This window comes from Ursus maritimus, unplaced genomic scaffold (genome assembly GCF_017311325.1).
Source record: "Ursus maritimus isolate PB19 unplaced genomic scaffold, ASM1731132v1 scaffold_5, whole genome shotgun sequence".
Classification (NCBI taxonomy): domain Eukaryota; kingdom Metazoa; phylum Chordata; class Mammalia; order Carnivora; family Ursidae; genus Ursus; species Ursus maritimus.
This window is the reverse complement of record NW_024426663.1, coordinates 52,668,914-52,690,506: the sequence shown is the minus strand read 5'-3', so window position 1 is coordinate 52,690,506 and position 21,593 is coordinate 52,668,914. Positions and strand designations below refer to the sequence as shown.

The following is a 21,593-nucleotide window of genomic DNA, read 5'->3' as shown; positions in this document are numbered from 1 at the left end:
TGAAATGATTTTCTTCATTAAAAAAGAGACAATTCAACTATACAAGCCTATCCATTTGGTGAGAACTGATAATAATTTAGATCAAAGTATAATGGTATGCTGGGGAAAATTGAATAAATTTTATCTAAGGACAATTTAGGTCTCTTAGAAGATTTTCAGGTGGGCAGTTAATATTTTGCAGGTAGTTTCCTGGCATATTTGAGTTTCTGATCTAATAAACAGTAAGAGAGTACTAATGTGATCAGGACTAGATGAGAAAGCATTAAAATAGGTGAAGAAGTAAACATCTCTTAAACTTTTGATCTCTAAAATCACTGACTGGTTTCAAAATATCTTTTAAAGGTTTTATTTATTTATTTTAGAGAGAGGGCACACATGTGCATGAGCAGGGGGTATTGGGGAGGGGTGGAGGGAGAGGGAGAAAGAATTTCAAACAGACCCTGTTGACCACAGAGCCCAATGCGGGCCTCAGTCCTCACAATACTGAGATCATGACCTGATGCAAAACCAAAAGTCAGATGCTCAGCTCAACCGACTGAACCACCCTGTAGTTTCAAAATATTGGGGCACCCTGGTGCCCCTGTAGTTTCAAAATATTTTTAATTTAAATCCAATTAATTAATATATAGTGTATTAGTTTCAGAGGTACAGTTTAGTGATTCATCAGTTGTATATAACACCCAGTGCTCATTCCATCAGGTGCCCTCCTTAATGCCCATCACCCAGTTACCCCATTCTCCTACCCACCTTCCCTCCAGCCACCCTCAGTTTGTTTCTTATAGTTAAGAGTCTCTTATCATTTGTCTCCCTCTCTGATTTCATCTTACTTTATTTTTCCCTCCCTTTCCCTATTATCTTCTGTTTTGTTTCTTATTGATGAGATAATTTCTTCTTGTTCTGAGGGGAGATAGAATGGATATAAAACATATTTTTAAGATTCATAGATCTTTTCAAATCAAAGTATCATATTTTTTCATGTAAATAAACTTCAGGTAAATATTAAGGCTAAGCTTATTAACCAAATCCTTGAATATCCCACCTGTGTAAATTGTGGTATATGTTTGATTAATCTCTTGGTTATCTGTTTTTATACCAGTTCTCCTCTAATAATCCCTTAATTTGACCTTGAAATATTCCTCAAATAGGCAAATTAGGTTAAATTGAAAGATTACTAGATGATATTTAGGATTTTAAAGGGGTAATACATACATTTTGTCTTTGAATGCAATAATTTAACAGTACCGTGAGGAACACTTTTTATATTACTGACAACTCTGAGAATTAATAATAATATGATGTAGTTACCCAGTATTTAAAAATGATATTAGGACATATTTTTGGAGAGGTTCCTCTGTGCCAGACAGGGCCAGCTTCATGAGCATGTGATCTGTGCAGTCGCATGGGTCCCCTTTCTTAGAAGGGCCCCGCATTTGGACTGATGCCTTGCTGTTACTATCTTGAAATTCTTAATTTTTAAAGAAGGAGCCCCCTATTTTCATTTTTCATTGGCCTTACAAATTACGTAACCAGTCATAGGACAGTATTTAAGGTATTTGACTCAGGAAGTGGCAGTAGAGAGGGAACGTAATGATAGATTCAAAATACATTTTGGAGGTAGTAAGCATTGGCATGTACTGGTAATTAATTGAATGTGGAAATGTAGAAAAAGATGTTAAGAATGACTTGGAAATTTTTTTAAAAAGATTTTACTTGTAAGTAATCTCTGCATTCAATGTGGGTGCTTGAACTCAAAACCCAGAGATCAAGAGTTGTGTGCTCTACCGACTGAGCCAGCCAGGCACCCTGGACTTGGGAATTTTTACTCAGTGGTTGCCTGAGCCTGGGGGTAGCAGCAAGGATTGACTGCAGACAGGATTAAGGCATTCTTGGGGTGATGGGAATATAGTAAAACTGGATTGTGGTGTTGGTTGCATAATATAAATTTACTAAAAGTCATTGTCTAGATAAACTCCTTGGTTAAGTATAAAGCTGTTAAAATATTAACAGAGTGAGATGCTTAGTTATGTCAAGGGGAGCTATTATTATTCCCATTTTAAAGATAAAGAAAATGAAAGAGAAGTTAAAAATAAGAACTTTATGGTTACATAGCTACTAAGTGTAATATCCAGTATGGGAACTCAGGTCTTTCTGACGCTAAGGCTTCACACTTGACACCTGTAATACCTGTAATACATTTACTTTCTATTTTAAAATTGTCTTTGCTGCATCTCATTGATCAGAGGCTCTCTTGAAATTACAGAACAGAAAGGAAAGAAGATAGAGGCTGGATAATTGTGTTGATCCTGTAACACTGGTGGTTCCATTTCCTATCTTTGTTTTTTCCCTAGTGTGAGTTGTATTACCACACCTTATTTGTCTCTTTAGCAAACTGTATTTTGTTTTTCAAATCATTAGGTTAAGGAATAGTTTCATTGGGCCCACTGGTAGCTTGAAAGTGTGGTTGTATCTTCCAAAAATGCGTACAGCTAGGGAAAATGGCTGCATATAATTGACTCTGTGTAATTCTTAGTGCATTTTATGATTACTAGGCCACTGGCATGAAGACTGCTGTATTAATAATCATTCAATGTAGAGAGATGTTGGTCAAAGGGTATAAACTTAGAAGATGAATACACTTTAGAACTCTAAAGTACAGCATGTTGACTATAGTTAACAGTACTGTAGTATATACTTGACATTTGCTGAGAGACTGTATCTTAATTGTTCTCACCACACACATGCACACACAAGGGTAACTAACAGTGCTGATGGATGTGTTAACTATGATGTGGTAATTACTTTATAATATAGTAAATTGTCATGTTTATATCTTTAGTTTTTATAATTATGTTTGCCAGTTATACTTCATTTTTCAAAAGATTTTATTTATTTATTTGAGAGAGGTAGAGAGAGAACATGAATGGGAGGGGGGCAGAGGGAGAGGGAGAAGCAGACTCCCCCACTTATCAGGGAGGTCGACATGGGGCTCCATCCCAGGACCCCGGGATCATGACCTGAGCCGAAGGCAGATGCTTAACCGACTGAGCCACTGAGGTGCCCGTCAATTATGCTTATTTTTTTAAAGATTTTTTTATTTGTTTATTTGACCGAGAGTGAGTACAAGCATGGGGAGAGGGAGAGGGAGAAGCAGGCTCTCTGCCGAGTGGGTGCCTGATGCGGGGCTCGATCTCAGCACCCTGGGATCACGACCTGAGCCAAAGGCAGCCACCCAACCGACTGAGCCACTCATGCGCCCCCCCATTATACTTTAATAAAGTTGGGGGGAGGGGGAAGCATTAAGTGCCTACAGTACTAGATGCCAAGGATATAAGTGGTCATCAAAACAGGGCATGGTCTCTGACCTCCTACAGCTTTTCTTTTTAGTGGAAGAAGCAGACATTATGCTTACAAAAATAATTCTAAAATATTAAATTATGCTAGGTTCAACAAAGGAAAATACAAGGTGCTCTTAGAGAATATAACAAAGGATCCTGGTTTTAACTGAGGTCTAATGGAAGACCTCTATTAGGAAATAACATTTAAAGTAAGACTTGATTCATAGAAATTAGCAAAGCAAAGGGAGGGAAGGGAAAGCAGCTTTCCCTAGGAGAGGAATGCCTTTTGTAAAGCCCCTGGGACAGAAGAAACCTTGGCTGAAGACCATACTGTATAATGGAGTGTCAAGAGAAGAAGGCATGAGAATTTAGATACTGTGCAAAGGATTTGGTATTTTATTTCAAGAGCAGTGAGATGCTACTGAGGAGTTTTCAGTTGGATAGTTGTGTCATCTAATTAAAATTTTAAGAAGATTGGGGCACCTGGGCGGCTCAGTAGGTAGAGTGTCCAACTCTTGCTTTCGGCTCAGGTCATGACCTCGGGGTTGTGGGATAGAGTCCCAAGTTGGGCTCCATGTTCAGCACGGAGTCTGCTTGAGATTCTGTCCCTCTGCCCCTCTCCCTGCTTGTGCACACTCCCTCTTAAGTAAATAAATAGAATCTTAACAAAAAAAATTTTTAAGAACATTGTGGCTACTATGGAAAATGGATCCAAGAGGGTTCTTTCTGCTGGCTTATGAAGCGGTCTTAAGAAAACTATGGGTGTTATTATAAATGGGGAAACTGTTTCGACTTTTAGAAGCTAGTTTTCAAAAGCCACGTTGTAATTAAGTGATGACGAATGGGAAAAAACAGATTGATTAATCTTTATTTCTGAATAAACCACAGATCAGTTTTCTCAAACCCTAATATTCATTCAAATCACACAGGTATTTTGTTAAATCAAAATCTGGTCACTAGGTACAGAGTAGGGCATTTCTGCATTTGTAACAAACTCCTAGGTGATGCCTATACTATTGGTTCTTTGTTCACACTTTGAGTAGCAAGTGACTAGGCTATATTCTGTATTCTAAATATATTCTATAGAGTATATTCTGTATTTGAATGCCCGTCAGGATTCTCGGTGGTCTGATCCAATTGTCAAACAGTATTTAAAACTAGGGGTTTATATCCTCACCAACAGTTGTCGTTTCCTGAGTTGTTAATTTTAGCTATTCTGACTGGCATAAGGTGGTAGCTCATTGTGGTTTTGATTTGTATTTCCCTGATGGCAAATGACATGGAGCATTTTTTCATGTATATGTCGGCCATTTGGATGTCTTCTTTGGAGAAGTGTCTGTTCATGTACGGGGCGTGCAGCTCTTTCTTCAGGTTAACATCTGGAGAATATACTTGAGTTTTAATAAACTTTCCCACTTGTGTCACTCATTAAAAAAAAAAAACCTAGGGGGTTTAAAAGATAAAGTATTGAGGACATGGAGAAACAGATCCAAAAGGGATTTTCATCTCTTCAGTAAATATCCTCTTTATACTTACATACTTATCTACTTATTTAACCTGTTTGACTATGTCCCTGCCTCCGGGTTCATTTACACTTCAGAAAGGACTGTATGCCATCCAAGTGATGTCCAGGACAGGTGTACAGACATAGTAGGGGCTCTAAAGCTTTACGTCTCATATTTAATAGGGTGATTTGCATCAGTAATTGAGGCTTACTCTATGCCGGGTATTTACCTGCCTTATTCATTTTGTAAGATAAGGAACTCAGAAACCCTGTGATGGTAGTTTCTTGTGCAAGGATGCACAACTTAGCGGACTTATTTCGTACTTGATTCTCTTATTCATAATCCTAATCATTTCTGTTTTGTTTGTTTCATGAGTTATAATCTTAAATGGAGAAAACTCAAGCCTCTTTATTCTGTGGGTTAAAGGCTTTGTATTCTCTAAATTGCTGCTATATCTCAGTCATTTTATAAAGGTGATAAATAGGCCTGGACTTTTTCTGTTTTGGGGGAAGGGGGATATTACCTTTTTTAGCAATGCATCTTCTCTTTGTGGCATATGAACACAAGATCTTGGGAAATGGATTAACCATGTAAAGGAAAGTATTTGAGATGATGCTTTATGATTGAGGTTATGTTTGTTGGGAAGGATGGGGTAGGGAAATGTCACATTGCTCCCTGGTTCTTACAAAATGAGAGCTAAAGAACAACATCCAGTTTTTAAAGAAACCTGAATTTTAAATTTCATAAAACACAATTAGACCAAACATAGAATGGCTCCTTTGATTTTGTCTACTGAGGAAGTAATAAAATTGTAGTCTTATTTGGTAAGAGATAAAGCTGAAATTATTCACATTTCCACAGAAATGCTAAATGCCCACTTACACGTAGAGTCCAGCTGTATAGGATTTCCCCAGCCCTCCGACAAACCAAATTGGTGTTTTTCCAGACAGTGTTGTATCATTCTCGGTTTGGTTTGACCCTCCCTTCTTGCAATTCCAGACAGCCATTAAAATGTACAATAGGCTTTGGTTTGGTTTGAAAACTTGCAGAACAGCCAGCTTCATCGCTCTGCAGTTGGCTTTCCAGGCTAAGGTAGGTTTCCGATGTACACATAACTGCCAAGGCGCTTTGGCCCCAACTCTGGAAAGAAGCCAAAGGAAAGTGAAGTTTCTGTCCGTAGCGATTGTCCCGCTCAGAGAGCCGGGCGCTAGCGCATTCTTCGTGCAGTTATTGGCTGGGACTCTGCGTGCCGCTGTCGGCCAATGAAGACGCTGGAGATCGGGCCGCGGCCCGTCCCCTCTCGGCGCCCCGGGATGAGGCAGAGACTGAACAGCCGGCGAGCAAATCAACGGCATCCAGAAAGCCATGTCCGACTCCGCGCCCAGCGCTCAAGCGCTAACCCGCTGAAAGTTTTTCAGCGAAAAAGCCGGAAAGATCCGGACCCCGCCGAGAGGAACTGCCTTTGAGTGAGATGGTCCCAGAGGCCTGGAGGAGCGGACTGGTAAGCACAGGGAGAGTGGTGGGAGTTCTGTTTCTGCTTGGTGCTTTGCACAAGGCTTCTGCCGTCGTTCGCTATGAGATCCTGGAGGAAAGAGAGAGAGGTTTTGCGGTGGGCAACGTGGTCACGGACCTTGGTTTGGATCTCGGCAGCGTGTCAGCCCGCAGGCTCCGGGTGTTGTCCGGAACTAGCCGACGGTTCTTTGAGGTGAACCGGGAGACTGGAGAGATGTTCGTGAATGACCGCCTGGATAGAGAGGAGCTTTGTGGGACACTGCCCTCCTGCACCGTAACTCTGGAGCTGGTAGTGGAGACCCCACTAGAGCTGTTCAGCGCGGAAGTGGTGATCCAGGATATTAACGACAACAATCCCTCTTTCCCTACCCGGGAAATGAAATTGGAGATTAGCGAGGCCGTGGCGCCAGGCACGCGCTTCCCGCTGGAGAGCGCGCACGATCCCGATGTAGGAAGCAACTCTTTACAAACCTATGAGCTGAGCCTAAATGAGTACTTTGCGCTTCGCGTTCAGACGCGGGAGGACAGCACCAAGTATGCGGAGCTGGTGCTGGAGCGCGCCCTTGATTGGGAGCGAGAGCCAAGTCTCCAGTTGGTGCTGACTGCTTTGGATGGAGGAACTCCGGCACGTTCTGCCACCCTTCCCATTCGCATCACGGTGCTGGACGCGAATGACAATGCACCCACCTTCAATCAGTCTTTGTACCGTGCGCGTGTCCTGGAGGATGCACCCCCCGGCACTCTCGTGGTGCAAGTTCATGCAACCGATCTGGATGAAGGCCCCAATGGTGAAATCATTTATTCTTTTGGCAGCCACAACCGTGCCAGTGTGCGAGACCTATTCTCCTTAGATCCTGTAACTGGGATGTTGACAATCAAGGGTCGCCTGGACTTCGAAGACACAAAACTCCACGAGATTTACATACAGGCCAAAGACAAAGGCGCCACTCCAGAAGGAGCACATTGTAAAGTTTTGGTAGAGGTTGTGGACGTGAATGACAATGCCCCAGAGATCACAGTCACCTCCGTGTACAGCCCAGTCCCCGAGGATGCCCCTCTTGGAACTGTCATTGCTTTGCTCAGCGTGATCGATCTGGATGCTGGGGAGAATGGATTGGTGACTTGCGAGGTTCCTCCAGGTCTCCCCTTCAGCCTTACTTCTTCCCTCAAGAATTACTTTACTTTGAAAACCAGCGCAGCTCTGGATCGTGAGACTGTCCCAGAATACAACCTCAGCATCACTGCTCGAGACGCGGGCATCCCTTCCCTCTCAGCTCTTACAGTCGTGCAGGTACAAGTGTCTGACATCAACGACAACCCTCCACAGTCTTCCCAATCCTCCTATGATGTTTATGTTGAGGAAAATAACATCCCTGGGGTTCCAATACTAAATCTAAGTGTCTGGGACCCAGATGCTCCTCAGAATGCTCGCCTTTCCTTCTTTCTCTTGGAGCAAGGAGCTGAAACTGGGCTAGTGGGCCGCTATTTCACGATAAATCGTGACAGTGGCATTGTGTCATCCTTAGTGCCCCTGGATTATGAAGATCGGCGAGAGTTCGAAATAACAGCTCATGTCAGTGACGGGGGCATTCCAGTCCTGACCACCAACATCAGCGTGAATATATTTGTCACTGACCGCAATGATAATGCCCCCCAGGTCTTATATCCCCGGCCTGGGCGGAGCTCGGTGGAGATGCTGTCCAGAGCTACCACTCCTGGCCATGTGGTCACACGGGTAGTAGGCTGGGACCCCGATGCAGGACACAATGCCTGGCTCTCCTACAGCCTCTTGGGAGCCTCCAACCAGAGCCTTTTTGCCGTGGGGCTTCACACAGGTCAAGTCCGCACTTCCCGCGCAGTCCAGGACACAGATGTGCCCAGGCAGACTCTTATGGTCTTAATCAAAGACAATGGGGAGCCATCACTGTCCACTACCGCAACCCTGACTGTGTCGGTAACCGAGGATTCTCCTGAAGCCCGGGCTGAGTTCCCCCCCGGCTCTGCCCCTCGGGAGCAGAATAAAAATCTCACCTTTTATCTGCTCCTCTCTCTAATCCTGGTTTCTGTGGGGTTCGCAGTCACAGTACTGGGAGTGATTATATTCAAAGTTTACAAGTGGAAGCAGTCCAGGGACCTGTACCGAGCTCCAGTGAGCTCCCTGTACCGAACACCAGCATCCTCTCTGCATGCAGATGCCGTGCGGGGTGGCCTGATGCCACCGCACCTTTACCATCAGGTGTACCTCACCACCGACTCACGCCGCAGCGACCCGCTGCTGAAGAAACCTGGTGCTGCCAGCCCCCTGGCCAGCCGACAGAACACACTGCGGAGCTGTGATCCGGTGTTCTATAGGCAAGTGTTGGGTGCAGAGAGCTCCCCTCCTGGACAGGTAAGGGTTAGCATTCCAGAGTGGTATTAATGCTTTTTGATGCCCGCACCAGGTTCAGGAAGGAATGGAGATGTTTTTTAGTGAAGAAGATGATTTCCCAATGATGCGTCCACATTTTCACCTTGCCCTGCCTAGATCAAACATCATGCCTTTGTGAAGGGGATGGCCTGGCTAAAGTGTGGTTTGTGGACCCACACAGTGTGGAGTTGATTGACTCATGTGTGGCCCCAATTCACACCCTCAGCAGTCACTTGCCATCACAACTAACCAATCTTGCTAAGGGGGCACTAAATTATAACCCAAGATCTCAGCACTCAGAGCTTACCTTGGTGTCATTTGCATTGAGAACAAGCTGCTTGATATCTCTAACCAGTGACAGGTGCTTGGAATATAGTACGTACCTCATTTGTCCATCTTTCATTTGATTACTACATCTTCATTAAAACTAATGGTTTATGATAATTTTCCTTTGCCTACACATATCCCATACCTTGTTCTCAGATGATTTTCTATGAAAGAAATAAAATTCTAGGCATCCTTCAAGATTTAATTGACCTACACTGCTGGAAAAAAATGTGTACATTATTTACAAAATATTTTTATGTTATAGTAGTAATGCATGTATATTATAGAAAGTTTAGAAAATAGAGAAAAGTATAAAGAAATAATTATGACTAACATGAATCCCCAAATCTAAACATATAACCACCATTAATTTTAAAAGTAAAAGCAATCATTTATTTTAAAAATAAATCCAGACAATCCAAAAGAACATATGGTACAAATTGAAAGTTTTTTTTGTACCCCCAGTTTTATTCCCTATCCTTCCAGCATTATTTTTCTTAAGCATACACACAATGTAAGAGGTAGGTAAAGTTGTAACTTGAGAAAGGTAAAGCTTTCATTGATTCAAGCTGGTTGCAGGTAACTGCAAGGCTTTTGTCTTGGAGTGAAACCTGTACACACTTCCAGTTGTGGGAGAACCACTGTTATTTTATGACTAATAAAGTATATTAGTATACTAATAAATATATTATTGTTATTAACCCTTGGATTTGGCAATTAGACAAATGAGGCTCCAATACTTATCAGCAATAAGTCCTTGGCCAAGTTAATCTCAGAGCCTGGTGTATCGTAAGTGTTAAAAAATTCTATTACTACTATTACTATTATTTTTTATTCATTACTATTATTACTTTTTTAAATTATTACTATTACTATATTTATGTTTATTACTATTGCTATTCTTATTTTTATTTTTTACCCACCCGCAATTTCAAACACCCCTTGGAAATGAGAAAATCTTGTGACAGCCAAAAATGACAAAGTAGAGGCATAAATGGAAAAGCTAAGGGAAGATGACAGAAAGAGGCAGCTGTCAGAGTTGGTTGCACACAAAAATTTCTTGGGGACCCCTTAAAAATCCTGAAACCCAGGCCACACCCCAGATCAATTAAAGTACAATCTCTGGGGGTGGGACACAGGGATCAGTATTTTTTTAAGGTCCCCAAGTGATTCTAATGTGCAGACTAGTTTGAAAGCTACTGCTCTACAATCTACCAGTCTGTCAATTAACATGTTTATGAAGCAGAGTGTTATTTTGGTGTTCATAGAACCAGACTTACTGGGCCAGGCCAAACTTAGAAAATTCTGTTATTTCTCAACCTTAAAATATTCTGTAGAATAGCTCTATAAACTTACTGAATTGCTATGTTGTACACCTGAAACTAATGTAACACCATGTGTCAACTATATTCAAATACATAAGTAAATGTGTTTTAAGAATACATAGGTATAAAGGATAAGTCTAGAGGAGCAACGTAAGGAAGACATGCTTCAGTCACCTAAAGAGAAAATCTTCCTAAACCACTAGCATCTGGGTAGCTGTTCTTAAAAAATCTGGAGCTGGTCAGTGGATATGGAACCTCTTTGAGGAGTGACAAATGTTCTATAATTAGACTGTGGTGATGGTTGTATCCTTTTAGTATATGTGAATATACTAAAAAAAAACATCAAATTGTGCATTTTAAATGAATGAATTGTATAGTATGTGAACTGTATCTCAGTAAAGCTGTTTTTACCATGTAAAGATGGGAGAATCACACACCTCGCATAAAAAAATCAAGTCAGGGGTATGTAGGATTAAGGCTTTGTGATGTTCCACTGCTAATAATCAACTGTATGCCTGTTTGTTTTGGTGTGAACTTGCAAATATTGAGACCTACAAGAGGTCTAGTTCTTGGATATGAAAGGCATCAGTAAAAGGCCAGTTTATGATCATACAGATGACAGGCTAGTAGAAAAATCATTTCAGATGTTAATAGAAAGAGACTTTATTTCTTTCCAGACAAACCAGGGGTGGGAGTGGGGGGAATCCTAGTACTGCACATAGTAGTTGTTTAGCTTTAGGCATGTCTCTTCACCTCTCTGAACTCCTCATCTGTAAAATAAAGATAACATCTTTCCAAATGGTTTGTGTAAGTTAAAAGTAAGGCTCAGAAAGCATAGTGAATATAAAGTATTCATGTAAAGTGTTAAGTATTCAATAACCATTATTGAGATAATGACAGTGATTCACCATTTATTGAGCATCCTCCTGTGCATAAAAGATGAGAAGACACACTTCCTGTCATTATGGTGTATAGAGTACCATAGGAAACAGATGCAAAAAAAAAAAAAATGACAGTGAAGATCTGCATAACACAAGAAGGTGTCAGAGCAGAGGGAAAGAAACACCTAAGCCAGCCTGGGGAAATCAGGAAGACTTCACAGAGGTGGTGATGCTTGAGCTGAGAAGTTAAAGTTGAGCTGAAAGCTAAGAAGTTAAGTTGAGAACTAAAAGGGAGGCAGGAAATTTCATGCAGATGGGTAATGATACTTCATTATTACTGGACCTTGAAGTACGTTTGTAAAACAGTCTTGGCAAGAGATAAAGTACAGCAAGTCGGCAGGAGTTAGATCTTGAGTTACTTTTATAGGCCAGACCCAGGAGTTTTGATTTTATTCTGTATTGATGATGGTCACTGCAGAATTTTGAACTCGTACATGTATGATGCATCTAGGTTTTTTGTTTTAGAGAGTTAATACTGGTACCCATAAGTAAAATAGATTGGGGATATTGCTGCTGAAGACAGAGAGAACAGTTAAAAGGCTGTTAAAATGTTTGAGGAGAAGATTGATAAATGCTTGAACTACTGCAGTGGCAGTATAAATGGAAGGTGTTGACTGTAGTGTTATCGTCAGGACTTGTTGATTGACATGATGTAGGGAGTCAGGGAGAGGAATGAGACAAGCCTGGCTCTGCCTGTCCCTCCCTTTTGCTGACTGAGGCAGCTGGGTTGATGGTGGTGCCATTCACTGTGATAGTGAATCCTGCCCCAAGCACCTGGTAGGTCAGACTGATTGATACCTCCATCATTCCTATGGGAGGAGGTTTAGCTGTTTTTTGGTAGAAGAACACAGAAAGCCAGATCCCTGTCTTCGGGACCATATAGGTTGTTGGCTTCACCATAGTCAGAAGGATATTCCTGAGGGTCACGGGTTTGGTTAAAAATCTGGGGAGGATAAGAAACCTGGGTTTTGCTGGTGGTTTTCGTAGCCTCTGGTGACCTAGGTGAGGATTCAGATGAGTTAAGAAATCTTATGTCCAGATAGGCTGGATTTTTCTCTCTGTGCTCTGATGTGTTTGTCACTAGGATAATAGTTTGCAGGTAACTACAGTATGAGATGATCTGTGTTTCTCTGTGTGTGCAAGGTGGTAGCCAGCCTCCTGGGAGGGTCTAGATCAGGGTGGGAGTAGAGCGAATCCAGTCTCCAGCTCCAAGAGGCCCCCTGGGGCCAAGTGAAAAGCTTGCTCCTTTGAAACTGTCTCTCTTAGTAATTAACAACAAATCAAGCTTACCATGGTGTCAAATAAAGGGGATTTGTGGGCACAGTGCTGTTTGTGGCTGATCTCAATCATTCAAGGAAGCTATTAAATCTGTGAACATTAGCATTCTGCCAGGTAATGAGATCTAGTCCTTAGTGCCTCCCAGGCACACTGATTCTTTACTGATTTGGAACATCTCCCTCTCCTGGCTCCCTCCACCTTGCTTCATCTCCTTCTATACTGTCCTTGAAATCAATGAATGGTAATTCAGTGTATCACTAGCTAGTGTCTGAATAAGACAGATTTGGTTTCTGCTGCGCCTCCTGTTACAACAGAAACGTGCACTGCATAAATGTAATTGGCTATATTAATGTTTAAGTCTTTCTGCAAGGAGATGGATATGTTCCTGAATAATCTGCAGAGGGGCAGAGTTTTGAGTATATGGCACTGCTTCTAATTAGTTGTTGCTCTAATACAATCAGACTGAGGCAGAAACTACCCATTTAGAATATTGGTGGATGACAGCAACTGGCTTGGACAAAGTGACCAGTCTCAAATGGCTACTCCTCTCTGGGCTGCAGGTTGCTAGGGCTCTGGCTGGCTGTTTTCCCCCTAGCCGAAAAGGGGCGGGGTAAGTTTGTGTGTTAGGGGGAAAAAAGAACATACATACATGTTGTCTGCCTCTCATAGATATAATAAACCTATAGAAAGAAATGCTGTTAAGTGGGAGGAAGGCGAAAAGATAGGTGGTTTTTTGTTTTTTGGGTTTTTTTTTTTCCTCCAGTGCTGCGACGCATTAACCCTGCTGCTATTGGGATGTTCTCTGCTCAGCCTATTGGCTGAGCCCGGGAGCTGCTGTCCGCCAATCGGGTGGTGGAAGGCAGACAAATCTACCCCGCCACCAGCAAAAACGGCGCGTAACCCTTGCGGCGCCGGCCCAGCCGCGCCAGAGCTGGCGCCACGAAAGAGAGATAGGTGTCTCCAGCTGCTGTTGCCGTTTGGGGCGGGTCGGCTTCTTCTGCTTCCCAGGACCAGGTAGAGGGCTAGCGGGAAGCAGCAATGCTCCGCAAGGTGGGAAGCTGGGTAGAAATCTGCTGGGGGGCTCCCCTTTTGTTCCTCATTTGCCACCTGGGTTACGTTTGTGGGCAGATCCGCTACCCGGTCCCAGAGGAGTCACAGGAAGGGACTTTTGTAGGGAATGTCGCCCAAGATTTCCTGCTGGATACAGAGAGTCTGTCAGCTCGTAGGCTGCAGGTTGCTGGAGAGGTGAACCAAAGACACTTCCGTGTGGATTTGGACAGCGGAGCCCTGCTCATCAAGAATCCAATTGATCGAGAGGCACTGTGTGGACTCAGTGCCAGCTGCATCGTGCCCCTGGAGTTTGTAACCGAAGGGCCTTTGGAAATGTACCGAGCAGAGGTAGAAATCGTGGATGTGAATGATCACGCCCCCCGATTTCCTCGGCAGCAGCTGGACTTGGAAATTGGGGAGGCAGCTCCTCCAGGACAGCGTTTCCCCTTGGAAAAGGCTCAGGATGCAGATGTGGGGAGCAATTCTATCAGCAGCTATAGACTAAGCTCCAATGAACACTTTGCACTGGATGTCAAGAAGCGCAGCGACGGCAGCCTTGTCCCAGAGCTGCTCCTGGAGAAGCCTTTGGATCGGGAGAAGCAATCAGACTACCGCCTGGTGCTGACTGCTGTGGATGGAGGGAACCCCCCGAGATCTGGCACCGCAGAGCTCCGGGTATCTGTGCTGGACGTGAATGACAACGCCCCAGCCTTCCAGCAATCCAGCTACAGGATTAGCGTGTTGGAGAGTGCCCCAGCCGGCATGCTGCTCATCCAGCTCAATGCCTCTGACCCAGACCTGGGTCCCAGTGGTAACATCACCTTTTCTTTCAGTGGTCACACCCCTGATCGTGTGAGAAACCTCTTTAGCCTTCACCCGACTACTGGAAAGCTTACCCTTCAGGGGCCCCTAGACTTTGAGAGTGAGAATTACTATGAATTTGATATTCGGGCTCGCGATGGGGGTTCTCCAGCCATGGAGCAACATTGCAGCCTTCGGGTGGATCTCCTAGATGTAAATGACAATGCCCCACACATCACAGTGACCTCAGAGCTTGGGACTCTTCCAGAGAGCGCGGAACCTGGCACTGTAGTGGCACTCATCAGTGTGCAGGACCCTGACTCGGGGTCAAATGGAGACGTGAGCCTCCGTATTCCTGACCACCTGCCATTTGCCCTCAAGTCTGCCTTCAGGAACCAGTTCTCCCTGGTGACTGCTGGGCCCTTGGACCGAGAGGCCAAATCCAGCTATGACATCATGGTCACTGCTTCTGATGCTGGGAATCCTCCTCTCAGTACCCAGAGGACTATTTTCCTCAATATTTCAGATGTGAATGATAACCCACCCTCTTTCTTCCAGAGGTCGCATGAGGTGTTTGTTCCTGAGAACAATCGCCCAGGGGACCTGCTTTGTTCCCTTGCAGCCTCTGACCCAGACTCTGGCTTGAATGCACTTATCTCCTACTCTCTCCTGGAGCCCAGAAATCGAGATGTTTCAGCTTCTTCCTTTATCTCTCTGAACCCCCAGACAGGAGCTGTTCATGCTACTCGATCCTTTGATTATGAGCAAACACAGACATTGCAGTTTGAGGTGCAGGCCCGGGATCGGGGCAACCCACCTCTTAGTAGCACCGTGACAGTTCGTCTGTTTGTGCTGGACCTCAATGACAATGCCCCAGCCGTGCTCCGTCCTAGGGCCCGACCTGGTTCCTTATGTCCTCAAGCACTGCCTCCATCGGTTGGTGCTGGCCACCTAGTCACAAAGGTGACTGCTGTGGACTTGGATTCAGGTTACAATGCTTGGGTTTCCTATCAGCTCCTGGAGGCCCCAGACCCCAGCCTGTTTGCGGTCTCTCGCTATGCCGGGGAGGTACGGACGGCAGTTCCCATCCCAGCTGATCTCCCACCACAGAAGCTGGTCATTGTGGTAAAGGATAGTGGTAGCCCACCACTCTCTACCTCTGTTACTCTGCTAGTGTCCTTGGAGGAAGATACTCATCCAGTTGTCCCTGATCTTCGAGAATCTTCAGCTCCAAGGGAAGGAGAATCCCGCCTGACCCTTTACTTGGCTGTATCGCTAGTGGCAATTTGCTTTGTCTCCTTTGGCTCATTCGTGGCACTGCTCTCAAAGTGTCTGCGTGGGGCTGCCTGTGGAGTGACCTGTTTTCCTGCTGGCACCTGTGCCTGTCTCACCCGATCTCGAAGGAGGGAGGGACTTCCTCCTTCCAGTGGCATCCTCCGAATCCAGCTAGGCTCAGATGATCCTATCAAGTTTGTTGATGTGGGCGGCCACTCTCATGGCTGTACACCATTGGCTTCTGCACCCACTCGGAGTGATAGCTTCATGATGGTGAAGTCACCCAGTGCACCTATGGCAGGGGAGCCTGTTCGCCCAAGCTGCCCACCCTCTGATCTTCTGTATGGGCTAGAGGTGAGACCTTTGCAGGCTCAGCCAACGCTTGAAGGTTATTCTGATGCAGGCATATGGCTGGGTCACGTCCCAGCGACTGTTGGTTTCTCTACAAGAGCCCATAGTGAGTGGTAACTGTGTGGTTGATGGTTTCCTTTGAAGTGTTTTGTGAATAACCAGGAAGCTGTCACGGATTAGTATTGTGGGTTGGGTTATGCCCTTATCTGAGGGTGAGAAATGAAGGTAATGATCAAGAGTCAGGGTATTGTGGAAGCCTGCTTCCAGAACGTGGGAGCATAGAAGGCTCTACTGCACAATGGTAGGATGTACCAGGCAGTCACCTAAACCCAAGAGGTTGCTTTCTCTTCCTGAATGAGGGGGCCAGGTTCTGGACTACCTTAACTCTAGGTTACCATTTGCCAGTGAAGTAAGGGGGACTAATATGTTTGCCCCACAGTATCAAGTACTCCCTAACCCACCGTAGAAAGACCTGTCCACTTGAAACTGCAGGAAGCCCAAAGAGGAGAGAACCAAGGGGCTAAGGAGGCATCAAGGTGCACGCAGAGATCTTTTAGTCCAGGTCTTCAGGAATCCCAGTCAGGTCCCCGCTGAGATTTGAGCTAGATGCAGGAGAATGGGGGCAGGGGAGCACAACTTCTTTGGCGGGAAAAGCAATGTAAGTGAAATCACTTAATGTCCGAAAACTGGTTTACAGCTGAGGAACTCAGAGACAGCCACTCTGGGAGTCTTTAAGTAGAGTTCTGAATTGGTGAAACCGTAAATCCTAGAAACGGTACCTAGCTTCTAGTCACTCTGCTGGGGGACCTGGATCAGTCCAGGGAACGTTCCCCCTACCACGAGCTGTTATGCTCATTCCACAGCTCGAGTCAAGGATCTCAGAAAAGCGGAGTCCTGGAACCATGAGCTGACATTGAGATTCCTCAAAGCATTGATGGAGAGTCAGAGCAAGGCTTTACAGGATCCTAACAAATCTTTTCTCTCATCTTAGCAGCGTTTGGCAGGATGGGGGAGGGGAGGTCCACATGGGCTTTGCCTTTCCTGGAAGGACACAATTTTGTTGGTTTAAGCAAAGTAGTGGGAGCTTCTAAAGTCCTGAGGGAGTTGCTGGGACAGAACGCTGAGAAGTTTTGTACCACTTTGTCTTCCCTGTTGAGCACCATCTGAGCTGTCAAACTTTGCTGCCAAGGGGGCTGAATCAACCTGCAGCGTGAAATGAGTGGGGAGGTAGGAGGCTTCATTGACACAGATTTGCCTGTTCCTAAGGTTTCCAGGGCCGAGGGGACTTCATAATTGGTTAAGAGCAGACAGACTTTTTGGCCAATCAGACTCAGAGCAGAGGTGGGGGATCTGCTCTTCCTGCCCACCTCTCCTCCCCCTGTTCCCCAGCTCCACTCAGATTCAGTTCCCATCCCCCCCACCACCCCCGCCATTTGGTGACTAAGAAGAACTGCTGCAGGCAGACAGACCTCGGAGCAGTTTTTAAGAGGCTGGAAGGAGCCATAAGAGATTTCAGCTGCTACATACCAAGACCTGGGTCTACCTTGGAGACAGGACAGCACAGAGTCAGTGTCCAGGAAGGGCCTGCTGGGTCATGGGGCCTGAGCCACCCCCACAGCTCGCTGGGAAATGGCAAGTGCTGTGCGTGATGTCCTTGTGCTGCTGGGGCTGGGTATCCGGGCAGCTTCGTTACTCAGTGGTGGAGGAGTCTGAGCCGGGGACGCTGGTGGGGAATGTTGCTCAGGATCTAGGCTTAAAGGTGACAGATCTGTCGAGCCGCCGACTGCGGTTGGGGTCTGAGGAAAATGGACACTATTTTTCCTTGAGCTTGATGAGTGGTGCTCTGGCAGTGAATCGAAAGATTGACCGAGAGAGCCTGTGTGGAGCCAGTACGAGCTGCCTGCTGCCCGTGCAGGTGGTGACTGAGCACCCCTTGGAACTAATGCGCGTGGAGGTAGAGATCCTGGATCTCAATGACAACTCTCCTAGCTTCGCCACCTCGGAGCGAGAGATACGCATCTCAGAATCAGCTGCGCTTGGGGCCCGATTCCCGCTGGATAGCGCCCAGGACCCGGATGTGGGCACCAATACCGTGAGCTTCTACACTCTGAGCCCCAGCAGCCACTTCTCTCTGAACGTGAAGACCCTAAAAGATGGGAAGCTATTTCCAGAGCTGGTGCTAGAGCAGCAGCTGGACCGAGAAGCCCAGGCAAGACACCAGCTGGTGCTCACTGCTGTGGACGGGGGTATCCCAGCCCGCTCAGGGACCACCCTGATCTCTGTCATTGTGCTGGACGTCAATGATAATGCCCCCACCTTCCAGTCCTCAGTTCTTCGTGTGGGGCTCCCAGAGAACGCACCCGTGGGTACACTGCTGCTCCGCCTCAATGCCACTGATCCAGACGAGGGCACCAATGGCCAACTAGACTATTCTTTCGGAGACCATACATCTGAGGTAGTGCGTAATCTCTTTGGCCTAGACCCTAGCAGTGGAGCAATCCACGTGCTGGGTCCCATAGACTTTGAGGAGTCAAGTTTCTATGAAATTCATGCGAGAGCCCGTGACCAGGGACAGCCAGCCATGGAAGGCCACTGTATGATTCAGGTGGAGGTGGGAGATGCCAATGACAATGCCCCGGAGGTACTACTGGCCTCTTTGGTCAACCCTATCCTGGAGAGCACGCCAGTGGGCACGGTAGTGGGCTTGTTTAATGTGCGGGACCGAGACTCGGGGAGAAATGGTGAGGTGAGCCTTGACATCTCCCCGGACCTGCCATTTCAGATTAAGCCTTCTGAGAACCACTACTCACTGCTAACCAGCCAGCCTTTGGACCGGGAGACCACATCCCACTACATCATTGAGCTGTTGGCCAGTGACGCGGGCTCACCTCCCCTGCACGCACATCTCACCATCAGGCTCAACATTTCAGATGTGAACGACAACGCACCCTACTTTACTCAGCAGCTCTATACTGCTTACATCCCAGAAAACCGGCCTCCAGGTTCCCTTCTCTGCATTGTGGCTGCCTCAGATCCAGATACTGGGGATAATGCCCACCTCACCTACTCCATTGTAGGGAATCAGATTCAGGGAGCCCCAGCTTCCTCCTTTGTATATGTCAACCCTGAGGACGGGCGAGTCTTCGCCCAGCGCACCTTCGACTATGAATTGCTACAAATGCTGCAGATCATGGTGGGGGTTCGAGACTCTGGCTCTCCCCCATTACAGTCTAACACATCTCTGCATGTGTTTGTCCTGGACCAGAATGATAATGCACCAACTGTGCTGCACCCAAGACCCGGCTGGGAACTCTCAGTCCCCCAGCGTCTCCCTCGCTCTGCTCCTCCCGGCTCCTTGGTCACCAAAGTGACGGCTGTGGATGCTGATGCAGGCCACAACGCGTGGCTCTCCTATTCACTGTTGCCACAGTCCACGGCTCCAGGACTGTTCCTGGTGTCTGCACATACTGGCGAGGTGCGCACAGCCCGGGCCTTACGGGAGGATGACTCTGACACCCAGCAGGTTGTGGTCCTGGTGAGGGACAATGGTGACCCTTCACTCTCCTCTACAGCCACAGTGCTGCTGGTTCTGGAGGATGAGGATCCTGAGGAAATGCCCAAGTCCAACGATTTCCTCTTACACCCTCCTGAGCGTTCAGACCTTACCCTTTACCTCATTGTGGCTCTTGCAGCCATCAGTCTCTTGTCCTTAGTCACCTTCACTTTTCTGTCAGCTAAGTGCCTTCGGGGGCACACAGATGCAGATGGGGGTGGGAGCCAGTGCTGCAGGCGCCAGGACTCCCCCTCTCGGGACTTCTATAAGCAGTCTAGTCCCAACCTGCAGGTGAGCTCAGACGGCACGCTCAAGTACATGGAGGTGACGCTGCGGCCCACGGACTCACAGAGCCACTGCTACAGGACGTGCTTCTCACCAGCCTCGGATGGCAGTGACTTCACTTTTCTAAGGCCCCTCAGTGTCCAGCAGCCCTCAGCTCTGGCGCTGGAACCTGATGCCTACCGGTCCCGCTCCAATACGCTGCTGGAGCGGAGCCAGGTGAGGGGCTCCATACCGCCCAGGGCGACCCCTGTGGGCTGCGATGGAGAAGCAGCCCATCCACAAAAGGGACTTTTTGCATCCACTGCTCTGGGGCAGGGGTGGGGGTCAAGGGGTGGAGAGGGGCATGGAGCTCCATGTTGCCTGAACTCCACCCGATTTCTGGGACCATTTGGACAGATTGTTTGGAATGCCAAGGTGGGGATGGGACTCTTAAGTACCAGGAGGTGGTGGTGATTGTAGGTGAGGGGAAGCAGAAGCAGTCCCTGCCACCCATGCTCAGAAAAGGCTGGTGGCCGGTAATCTTTTATGGCCAGGGTTGGGTGGGGGCGTGGTCCTGGATGGAGTCAGTCACGAATGTATCCCTGCACTCAGCCTCCTTGACTCCTGAGCCAGCTTGCTCTGCCAGTCTTTAGGTTTCCTCTTTCCACTCCTTTGATGGGTGACTTCACTGTTAATCTCAGCCATCCCTACCCACCCCCCGCCGGTCAAACAAACGCATCTGTAGACAGGATTGGCATACACCCAGGCTTCATGCACGTCCTCCCTGCAGAACACACCCACTGGCTCACCTCATCTGCACCCACATATACACACGCCTGCACTTGGTCTTACACGCATGCTGCCTTTAACTGCCAGTGCTTGCTGGTCGAGTTCACATACACTGGCTGTCCCCAGGCCCCTCATGGCTTCCCAACCACCTGGCTGCCGGCCTCAGAGGTACTCATTGCTGATTGATCACACCCTGTTGAGGATCCCATGGCATGGTTTCCCAGGGCCTGCAAAGACTCAGGAGCCTTTTCCTGCCTCCACCTGAGGCTAGACCAGGTCTGCGCAGGAGTTTATGAGCCTGGGAATTCTAGGGCCGGGGTTGGCTGCTCCATCCCCCTGGGGCTCTAAGCAGAGGTCAGGTTGCCTCCAGCCCAGAAGCCTTGGGGGGCTGGCTCAGCTACCCTGTGGCCCAAGAGTAGGATAGGCAGCCTGGGGCTTCAGTGACAGTCACTGCCTGTCCTATCACAGAAAGTGGGGATGTGGAGCACCTGGACACTCAGAGATAGGCTTTTGGCTCCGTCGTAACCTTGATGTGTTCCTGCAATCTCGGGTCAGGGCTTTGGGGGTGGCCAAAGTATCTGAGATTCTGTCAAGTTTGTCCTTCTCGGCCTGATGGAAAGCCACAGCCACTGCCAGGTACCAGGGGGCCCTCATACGTGGGGCAACTGTGGTAGTAAAAGGCACAGTTTCCACAATCTCAGGAGCTTTTATTTAAACTATCGTTGTGTTCCTCCCTGCCCCTACCAAATCAGAATTATAGTTTGAAACAGCAGCCGCATGTGATAGCTGAGTGAGAGCCTTACTGCGATATCTCCTCCGAGTACCACATCTCACTCGTTCTTCCCACTTTTGTTGGACAGATACTAGCTTCCTCACCTTA

The 21,593-nt window shown here is 46.8% G+C and overlaps 1 protein-coding gene across 22 annotated transcripts in view; it reads left to right on the top strand.

Moving 5' to 3' along the window:
* The window catches only part of LOC103663913 (protocadherin gamma-C4), a 176,275-nt gene that overhangs the window by 137,828 nt on the left and 16,854 nt on the right, over positions 1–21,593 (top strand). Inside the window, exon 1 of one of the 22 annotated variants that reach the window (XM_040622330.1) lies at positions 6,193–6,341. The exons of 18 other annotated variants lie outside the window; for them this stretch is intronic. In XM_040622330.1, the coding sequence (XP_040478264.1) occupies positions 6,312–6,341 (30 nt within the window). In that variant the 5' untranslated portion in view covers positions 6,193–6,311. Of the gene's footprint in view, positions 1–6,192; positions 6,342–6,447; positions 8,742–13,075; positions 16,111–17,676; positions 20,162–21,593 lie in introns of those variants that run through there. 3 more of the 22 variants (XM_040622327.1, XM_040622310.1, XM_040622331.1) reach the window with 3 other exon arrangements.